Source organism: Vigna umbellata, chromosome 6 (genome assembly GCF_029865625.1).
Source record: "Vigna umbellata cultivar VRB3 chromosome 6, Vumbellata_1.0, whole genome shotgun sequence".
NCBI classification, from domain to species: Eukaryota; Viridiplantae; Streptophyta; class Magnoliopsida; order Fabales; family Fabaceae; genus Vigna; species Vigna umbellata.
This window is the reverse complement of record NC_142170.1, coordinates 28,908,178-28,918,188: the sequence shown is the minus strand read 5'-3', so window position 1 is coordinate 28,918,188 and position 10,011 is coordinate 28,908,178. Positions and strand designations below refer to the sequence as shown.

Sequence of the window (10,011 nt, the reverse complement as noted above, 5' to 3'; positions counted from 1 at the left end):
ATTAAGTTTCTCTTTTAGATAATTTTCAATTTCATCTAGAATTTCATCTAGGAAGAGTATTCATAAGAATTATAATGTATCTCAATTACTTTTCCTTCTATTGTAAATCGTTTAATAAAACCCTTACAAGGTCTAAAAAAAAATTATATTTTATTGTAAGTATTAACTGCTTTATGCTTAAAAAAAGTTTATTTTTTTCTTTTAATACTAATTGTTTTAAGCTTCTAAGAAAAATATATTTTATTCTTAAATTACTTTAGATTTCTCTTTGAATCGCCTCTGAATAAAATATAAAAAATAATTTTGCAGGAAATTTAAAAAATAAATTCGTAAAAGGACTGTCGAGAAATTTTGTGGGAAAGATTATTTCTTTTAAAAAATAAATTAAGTATAAAAAAAATGCACCTTTTAGATTTTAAATTTGTATGTTACAAAATCCAGACGGTTTATCTAATATCAACTCACATCATCTAATATCTTCATTTAAATAAGATTACTCTTAAAATTAATTACGACTTGATAATCTAATTCCATCTTCATTAAAATAATATAAATAAACTTGTTTAACGAAGAAAAATACTGTTAAGTTATTAACTTATTTAGATACAAAATTATACTAACAGTGAGAAGTTTATGTGGTTTACTTCACGTTTAAATTTTATTTGTATAAAAGATAAGTTTATTTTATGTAATTTATTTTATTTATATTTTTCTTGATGCATAGGAAAATTAAAACTGCTTCAGAAAGCAGAAAATTAGTGCTTTTATATCTAAGACCGTCACACTTTATTCAAGAATGTCATTCTTTGAAAACCAATTATTTTCATAAAACGAAATAAATTAAGAACGATATAATTACAGAATGATAATCACTATTTTTATATCTTAATCTACTATAACAATAATAACTTTAATACAACTTTTTTTTCATAACCAAACAATTAATTTAACTATATTAAATAAAATAAGTTGATTAATTTCAATCGATAAATATCTTTTGATTTTTTTTACTTGATTTCTGTTTTAATTATTATTTTACAATTTTTAGCAGTAAATGATAAATCTGTAATAATAGTAAATTTTAAATGACTTAATGAAATCAATTATAACTTACTTGTTTTATTGATTTTTTAATTAACTTATTGTTTGATTGATTATTTTTAACATATAAAAAATTCGAGCTAAATTATTTATTTAACTTATTATTGTTTACTTTTAATATATATATATATATATATATTGATTGATTGATAATGGCTTTATATGTTGTGTGAAAGAACTTGTTAATGATTGATGAAGATGATACAAATATGGAAGAAAAGAGAGGAAAAAAGGGAATGCTAACAGTGGAAAGTGGAAACAGTAATGGGAAAAAGATGATTTCTGATGAAAAAGAAGCTCTCACCCATGCAATGTTAGGAGTCATGTGAAAACAAAATACGTATCATCACAGAAAATTCAGTGATGCTTCCAACCACACACACAAACACACTCTCCAAGACTTCAAACTTTACATGCTTTTCTTTTTTCAGGTCATTTTCACCACTCTCATCCGTTCATTCATCTTCCTCATCTGCAAGGAAATTATTCCCAACAACACTATTTCCCATATCATTACCAATAATATATACTATAGTAACTTTTTTTATCATCTATATCATTTTATACAACACTAACTCATCAATGTAACCAGAAGACAAATCTTCAATCCAAACAACCTCGATTTATGCTAATCAAATTTTATTATAATTACTCCTTCCTACGTAAGTACTGCAGTTTTAACCTAAACTTTTGTCTGTAAACAAGAACTACAAGAAAAAATAATAATTATACTTTGTACCTCCAATCTGATATTTTTTTCTCCTGTCGTTGTTGAACAATAAAAGATGACGTTGAAGCCATGATTAGTTTCCCTTGACGACATGTGGAAAACGGGACCATAACCTTCGAGGACAAAAGCACTTACGCACGACATAACAACTGTGCATAGGTTTCGTTATCTGCACAGTACAAAGGAAGCTACGAAGAAGCATGTTCAAGGCTAATATACCTTCCTATCAGTTTCCGTGCTTTTCTTGCATTACTTTTCTTATTATAATAATATAAATCCAACAATTATGTCTCATTCGTTCAAGTTCTTCTCTTTTTCCTCTTTGCTTATAAATACCACCACCAACTCTCCCCAATTCCTTCACAGAAAAACTAGTATCCACAACACTTTTTCTCCAAGTTTCTAGCACGGAAGAACGAAGAACAGCATGGGAATCTGCACATCTACTGAATACTCAGTCAAAGGCGGAAACCAGAGTTGGCAATCCATGGTGAACATAGTGAAAATAGATGGAAGGTTGGAGCAACTGAAGGAGCCAATTAAGGCATGGCATGTCTTGTCTGAGAACCCAAATTGCTACATCTGCTGCTCAGAAACCATGTATGTTGGATCACCAATGCTTCCTGTGTCTCCAACGGAAGACCTTCACTTGGGTCTCATATACTTCCTCGTACCACTTTCCAAATCCCGTGTTCCACTCTCTCTTCAGGACTTGGGGGCACTGGCCATCAAGGCTAATGCAGCTCTAGCTTCAACTGCAACACCTAACTACCCGATCTTGAAAGCTAATCCACAAAAGAAATTCCGTACGCATCCTACACTTTCAAACGTTTCTCTGGGGTATTCCCATTAGATTTTGGAAAGTGGGTTTGGAAATTGCATGTGTGATATCTTCACACGTGTTGTGAAATCTGAGGATTTATCTGCTGGATGTTGATGGTGAAGTCAAGAGACAAGCTAGATATGTTGCAGACTGGCAGTTTCGAAGTTCTGCAGAAAATTTCATGAAATACAACGAAGAATTACATATGATGGTTGAATTGAAAGTTAACATTTTCAAGGGAATTAAGATGACGAAGACCAGATTATCGATCAATTCCTACTCTGGAGAGTACTCATGTGAAATGGACGAGACTTCATAATTATAAGCCAGAAATGAAATCTGTATGCTAGAACCTATTCTGGCTAATAATCATTTTTTGTCAAATAGTTATCTAGACTTAAATTTTTTGACCTATTGGGTTGTCTATATGTCTGTACATAAGCTTCTTGAGATAATTGAATTTAAGTTGTTGTGCTTTAGCACTTTGCAATGATCATGGTTTTAATAAACTCGTTCGTGTCTGTTGTATTTATTTATGAAAGAAGACCATACATATAATATTCTAATTGATGAAAGAAATATTCATGTTGGATTTCCTCACTCAATATCATAAACAATAATCTTGTTATGTATGTTATACATATATGACGTAAGTGATTCCGTCACATAGATTTAAAATTTGACTAACTGCATTCTATTCAAAGTAGATGTAGGGGTTGAAAAAGCAGCCAGCAGAAGAACTATGTTCCAAATTATGTGGACCTAGATGGTTATTAATTGGTAAAGTTCTTCAATTCAAGATATATTCATACAATTGGAATCAAGTTTCAGCCTCGGATTCTGGTTGAATATCCATATGAAATTGTATGATGATAAATATTATAAACAGATTCGAGTAGCATAAGAGACAGAAAGAAAAGCACAAACATGCATGGACAAATGGGTACACATCACATGCTTATATGCTTCTGCATCTTCTCAAATGCTTCCCCTGCTGTTCAGACTTGAGAGCCTGTGCATGTATGTCTGTATGTACATTACTTCAGTGGATCCCACTGAAGGTTTTCAGAACATTGTTTGTTTTCTCTGAATGAATGAGATGAAAGAGAGGACTTTCTTTTCTATCTGGGAACTTGTTATATTGGATGCACATGCACCTCCTCATGAACTAGGGTTTTTATTTAATTTTTTCAGGTGTGTTGCTTCATACATATCTCACTTAATTGAGATCACATTATTCTGTAGAGATGCTTTAATACACTTTTTTTTATTAAAAAAAAGTTGGTTAAATGTTTTATTATTTAGTCTCCATGACATTAATTACCTAAATACTGTTTATATTTTGGTACTTTTAGGTCTTATGATTTGATTTTGTTGTGAGTTTCCTTAAAAAAAAACTTTTTTTCTTTGTTTATATACACTTCTACGTAATGTGATATAATATTATGATGATGTAACATTTTATTTGTCCAGTCCTTTTTCACATATCAACTTCAATCATAAAGACTTAAAATAAACAAAAATAATAAACATTAAAATTAAAATTGCTTAATTAGAAGATTTAAAAGACATTAATTTCTACATTTTTTTCGATAAATGATGTATCTTTCGTTACACATGGGTTCTATTTCAAGAATAAAGAAGAAGGATACATAGAGATAATGTTTCTACAAAATTTTTAACATGTGGGACACCCATACATGTGCTTGGTTAATAAAAAACAATAAGAGAGAAAGAAATGAAAAATGAAAGTTATTTAATTAAAGAGAAACTTGCTTGTTATGGTTACCGTTCCTCTGTTTTGGGTTGGAAAAAGATGTCAAGAAACATCATGAACTCCCACTGAAGTTCCATTGCTAAACTACTATCCCTTCATCAGGGAAGACACAACAAATAAATGTAACAAAGCCACAAATAGCTATAATTCATTCAGACAACTTCAATTTCAGAACTGTTACATTAATGTTACACACTTACTTTCCTACCTAGCAACTTCTAAATAGCGACATTGCATTCACACAAAAGAAAAGCACCAACACTCAGCACTTTTATTATCACAAACAGTCATCAAGTTTATTCAGTTTCAGAGGGATGGAATGAAAAGCTTCAGGTGTGGGATTGTTTGTCTAAGAGGAGGGTGGTTTCATTTCAGATTTAATGGCATCCACCAGCTGATCATAAGCTTCTGCCCATGCATTCTTCATCTCTGGTGACCACATTTCAGGTACAGCTTCTTTTATGGTCTCCAAAAGTGCAAACTTTGTCACCTTAACAAAACCAGAGAGAATATATAATCAACTGCATACATTACTCTTCTACAAAAGTATTATCCACATATAGACTTACTTCAATGTTCAATTAGTCAACCATACTTATATTGAAAGTTGATTATATTATATACCTCAAAATGCTCGTTTGCAACGCCAGTTCTAAAATGGGTAGCACCTAATTTTTTCAAGGTGGATTCTCTGACAGTGACTTTCCCAGCTTTCCGCAGTTGAACTGCTGAATCACAGGTCTACAATAACAAGAACAAAGTGAAGTGGTACCAAGAAACATGGCATCTATAATACATTAATAGTTTAATTAATAATTAACTGGAGATTTGGTTCAGTGCTAATTTAATTTCAGCTTACCATTACAAAGACAGACGTTGCATGGGGCTTGAGCTTGGGGTTTTGCTCCAAAGGAACGGTTGAATCTCTCAAGAATGAGAACAATTTCTGAGCTGATGGAGCAATCTCAAATATTCTACCAAGTTTGAAGCCATATCAGTTGAATAATGATTTGAGAAAGAGAAAAAGTTAAAACGTAAGCAAGAGTGTTTGAAAAAATGGAAGAAGCTTACTTCAAGAAAAACTTGAGACCCAATTCCCCAGAATTCTTCTTCATCGCGTTCCATGATTTCACCACCAGAGCTTCTTGCTCTTCCGTGAAACATTTTCCCATGGAGTTCATGTTGTGTGGTATGCTAAGGTATTTGTTTAGGATTGTGATTGCAGTGGAAGTTGTTGATGTTGTGGCTTGCTTTGGTAAAGCTTTTATAGTGGGATTCATTGAAACGAAGTTGGCCTTTCACTGCATCGTGGAGTCATTCCCACTGCATGTTTGCTTAGTCCATTTGCTTTCCAGAATAGTAAAAAATATATCCAAAACAACATATTTTTTGGATTATATGTGGATAGATTTGGTTGATGCCAACTTTTGTGGTGTATCTGAAGGTATGTACGGTTGCAAAGTGGCATACTAGGAGCACAAAAACCAGGGGCTGCTTCATGGTTTTGATCGGTCAACATGATCGTGTAGTTGAGTTTGAACTTGAATTGATTTGTCTGAACATGCCCTACGTAAGCCATGATGAGATCAAATCAAATTATTCTATGCTTATATGCTTCATTATTTTTTTATCTCTTTCCTCTTATGATCATATTATAATAACTGCTTATAACTTTCATGTTTTCTTTTAAGAACTACACCAAAAGATGAAGAGTACAACCTCAACTACGGTTTCTTTTTTCTTCTGCAATTATGGCGGCGCATTCTGGTTGATTAGTTTATTCTCGTGAGACCAGACACCACACAACTGATATAATTCAGTTCTTTTATGTAATTTTGTATTTACGATACACATCTGATTGAACAAACTGATTTATTAGCTCAAATTTTATAAATTAGAAATTTATCAACTTGTTTATTATTCAGTTTGTAAAATTGATTTTGAATAAAATTATTGTAGCAAACATTTTTGAAGTAAAGTAATCTTTGTTTAAAATTTTCATCAATAATGGTTGTTAACTCTACAAACGCAGGTATCACGAAAATGCTTTATGTTGATTTAAATAGGTAAATAAATAATATAGCTTTTTATGTGTATCAGTAGAAACTTCTGTTTTTAAGATTTCTGCTTCAAATAGAGCAAAATACAAGATTAACGCAAAATATTAAAACTCAATATAACATTTTCTCTATACAAAAACTAGTTAAGTCATTTTAACTCAAAAGTTGATTTTAGATTAATCAATTTCTTAATTCTAACAAAACATGGTTGGAAATCAAAGTGTAAGTCTTATATTAAATAAAAATAAGAAAGTAGAACAATCACTAAAAATAAAAAATTCTTTAATCATTATTTTAAAGTTTTGGGCAGAGGATAGTGTCATTCTCTTGTACGATTGTGTTTATATGATTGCACATTAGGGTATGTCTCTCTTCCTATGCCCAACAAACTAAAGTACTAAAGTTATTTTAACGTAATTTTGACTTTCGATGACAGGAGTTGCAATGAAAGGAATGAATGAAAAAGGAAATAAAAGGTTCTAACATATATATATATATATATATATATATATATATATATATATATATATATATATATATATTTTTGTTAAGATCAAAGATTAAACTAATGAAAAACTAGCTCAAAACTTTAAATGAACAAAAAGAATTAAAGATGTAATTTTATTACACAGATCTAGTTAATATGAATTGTTTCACCATGTCAAATGAGAAGTTATATATAATTTTTAAGCAAAATTCAAAGTAAAACTAATTTTTTTACAATTAAAAATTAGAAACGATAAATAGATTGTTCACATTTTGATGAAAAATTCATGTAATGACTAGGTATGAATATAAGAATAGGTAATATGTATTTTTTAATTGAGTAAGAGATTGAAATTAGTATATATTTGTTGTGTTTTTGTCCCAATATTCATACTTCTCTTTATTCTGTTACTTTTTAAAATACTAAATAGTTATGGTTTATTAGATAATTGTGATATATATATATATATATATATATATATATATATATATATATCTTTTAGTAATTTGTTTTACTTACTTTTTTCTTGAATTCTTTTGATTGTTTGACTTATTTTATATTTATAAAATTTACATTTTTGTTTTCTTTGTATAGTTATAATAGTGTGTTAAATTTTAATGTATTATAACCTTTATAATTAGATAAAGGAAGTAACTATTTGAAGTATTTTTAAATTCAAATATTTGTTTTTTATAATCTTTTAATATTTTTTTAACTTTTTAAACATTATTTTATTAATGTTTTCAAAATTTATTAGATGATTTTTATGTTATAAATTTTTATTTATATATAATTGAGTAATAATTTATAGGATTCTTTCATTTTTATTTAAGTTATATTATTATTATTTTTAAATATTTTAAATCGAATACATTCTTTTTTTGATATAGAATATTTAATAATATTATATTTCTTGTAAAAATTAATTAATTAATATCAAAACAATTAGAAAAACATTGAAATAATTAAAAAACATATGAGGACAAATATGAAAAAAAGTTTTCTATCTATTGAATATTAGAATAAAAAAGAATTTAAATTTTTTACGATGAATTTCTTATTCCCTTCCCCTGTCTCCAATAAAACCTTCTCTGTTCTCCCATTCTACCAGTAAAAGACAAGCACACCTTCATTTTCTGTACTGTTAGTTTACGAATAAACATTACCGATCCTAAAGATATGCAATCCGCACAACAAAATATAAATATACATGCAACCTCATGATTTTGTTTTAAATATATAATAGTTTCTGATTTTGTGTAATCTCTGATCTGATTTAAAGCCACAATTATTAGTAATCACCTTACAGATTTTAAAAAGATACATTATTCTCCATAGAAACACCACCTTATCAATCTTATTCAATCCGAGAAAAAGGAACTAGAATCTAAGACGAGGGCTTCATTTCAGATATGATGGCATCAGCCAGCTGATCATGAGCTTCTTCCCACGCATTCTTCATTGCCTCTGACCACATTTCAGGCACTGCTTCTTTTACGGTCTCCAAAAGTGCCATTTTTGTTACCTTAACAAACCAAAACAATCAGAATGTACACATACCTCAAAATGCTCATGTTTTAAGAATATATACACATACCTCAAAATGCTCCGGTGCAACACCGGCTTTAAAATGAGAAGCACCTAATTTTTTCAAGTTTGATTCCCTCACAGTCACTTTACCAGCTTTCCTCAGTTGAGCAGCCGAGTCACAGGTCTGAAATAACAAAAACAACATGGCATGAAGTGATGATAAAGATGAAATGAATGAAGTGATAAAATTACCATGACAAAGACAGCCATGGCATGGGGCTTCAGCTTCGGGTTTTCCTCCAAAGGGACGTTAGAATCTTTCAAGAACGAGAACATTGGCCGAGCTGCAGGAGCAATCTCCAATATTCTAGACGTTAAATTCAAAGTCTGGTATCAGTCATGATAAGTTCAATTGTTGAAAAAGATGCAGTGCGTTGTACTAATTAGCAGTTCGTGATTGAAAAAGTTGAAGAAATTCGTGTAGCTTACTTTTTGAAGAACTTGACACTGTGTTCTCCAGCATTCTTCTTCATTGCTGCCCATGATTTGACCACAAGAGCTTCTTGCTCTTCTGTGAAAACTCTTCCTTCCATGTTTGTAAGTGGTGGTATGAGACTGTGATATGATAGAAGTGGTTGGTGTTGTGGCTTGCTTTTATAGACAGGTTCCTTCAAGATGAGGTTGCCCCTTCAATGCTATGGGTAGGCGTTTGTCTGGCACGTTCTTTGATTCTGATATTTTCAAGAAAAAAAAAAGTATCAATTAAAATATTAAATTAGTCATCAATTTTTATAAAGAGGAGTATTAAAATATGAGTCTATATTAATAACTAGTATTTGTACTCCTCAAACGCATAGGATTTTTAAAATTTATAATATATTTATTATATTAATTTGTGTTTACAAAAATATAATTACAATTTAATACAATATCTTATTATATAAAATTAAATAATAATATTTGTATTATTTTTATAAAGAGAATATATTTAAGATATTTATATATATTTTTATAAAATGTATGGTATATAATTTTTTAAAACAATATATAGTCAATGATTATATTGTATAGACATATTCATCCGTAACGAGTGGACAAAATTATCATAAATGTATTAAAAACATCATCAGATCAATAAATAAACACATTTGTCTAATTGAAATTGTTAAACTTGTCTAAATAAGAGTGTAGATAAATTCGCTTAATCATAGTATGTACAAAGTTGTATATTAAGCATCTGTATTAAGTATTAATAGATTCATTTAATCAATACAAACAAACTTATTAACGTATACGACTAGATTCATCTAATTTTTGTATGGACAAAGTCATGTTGTGTTTGTTATTACTCATCTAATCGATGTATAAACAGACTCATGTATGAAGTTCGTCTAATATGTATTCATAGACTCATTTAATCATTATATGAATATATTCGTCTAATGTATATTGCTAGACTTGTCTAATCAATGTATGGGTAAACACGTTTTATGTATATTATTA

General features: G+C 29.5%; 3 protein-coding genes across 3 annotated transcripts; 1 reads left to right on the top strand and 2 right to left on the bottom strand.

Annotated features, from left to right (window-relative positions):
• Positions 1 to 2,161: 2,161 nt before the first annotated feature.
• On the top strand, positions 2,162 to 3,147 carry LOC124845792 (uncharacterized). The gene has a single exon (XM_047322962.2). The coding sequence runs from the start codon at positions 2,259 to 2,261 to the stop codon at positions 2,682 to 2,684; it is 426 nt and encodes a 141-aa protein (XP_047178918.1). The 5' UTR covers positions 2,162 to 2,258; the 3' UTR covers positions 2,685 to 3,147.
• A 1,401-nt stretch (positions 3,148 to 4,548) lies between these two features.
• On the bottom strand, positions 4,549 to 5,760 carry LOC148197158 (anaerobic nitrite reductase Hb2-like). The gene is made up of 4 exons (XM_088092417.1): positions 5,503 to 5,760; positions 5,291 to 5,405; positions 5,056 to 5,172; positions 4,549 to 4,921 (listed from the first exon to the last, which is right to left on the bottom strand). Exons 1-4 carry the CDS (start codon positions 5,709 to 5,711, stop codon positions 4,781 to 4,783), a joined length of 582 nt encoding a protein of 193 aa, XP_087948543.1. The 5' UTR covers positions 5,712 to 5,760; the 3' UTR covers positions 4,549 to 4,780.
• Positions 5,761 to 8,179: 2,419 nt separating this feature from the next.
• On the bottom strand, positions 8,180 to 9,156 carry LOC124829004 (anaerobic nitrite reductase Hb1). The gene is made up of 4 exons (XM_047302419.2): positions 8,998 to 9,156; positions 8,761 to 8,875; positions 8,576 to 8,692; positions 8,180 to 8,503 (listed from the first exon to the last, which is right to left on the bottom strand). The coding sequence occupies exons 1-4, from the start codon at positions 9,099 to 9,101 to the stop codon at positions 8,366 to 8,368; spliced, it is 474 nt and encodes a 157-aa protein (XP_047158375.1). The 5' UTR covers positions 9,102 to 9,156; the 3' UTR covers positions 8,180 to 8,365.
• Positions 9,157 to 10,011: the final 855 nt, after the last annotated feature.

Coding starts and splice junctions, on each gene's coding strand:
- LOC124845792 (XM_047322962.2), top strand. CDS start 2,259: ATGGGAATCTGCACATCTACTGAATACTCAGTCAAAGGCGGAAACCAG.
- LOC148197158 (XM_088092417.1), bottom strand. CDS start 5,711: ATGAATCCCACTATAAAAGCTTTACCAAAGCAAGCCACAACATCAACA. Junction 5,406..5,502: donor GGTCTCAAGTTTTTCTTGAA/GTAAGCTTCTTC, acceptor CAAACTTGGTAG/AATATTTGAGATTGCTCCAT. Junction 5,173..5,290: donor CAACGTCTGTCTTTGTAATG/GTAAGCTGAAAT, acceptor TTGTTATTGTAG/ACCTGTGATTCAGCAGTTCA.
- LOC124829004 (XM_047302419.2), bottom strand. CDS start 9,101: ATGGAAGGAAGAGTTTTCACAGAAGAGCAAGAAGCTCTTGTGGTCAAA. Junction 8,876..8,997: donor AGTGTCAAGTTCTTCAAAAA/GTAAGCTACACG, acceptor TTTAACGTCTAG/AATATTGGAGATTGCTCCTG. Junction 8,504..8,575: donor TTGCACCGGAGCATTTTGAG/GTATGTGTATAT, acceptor TGGTTTGTTAAG/GTAACAAAAATGGCACTTTT.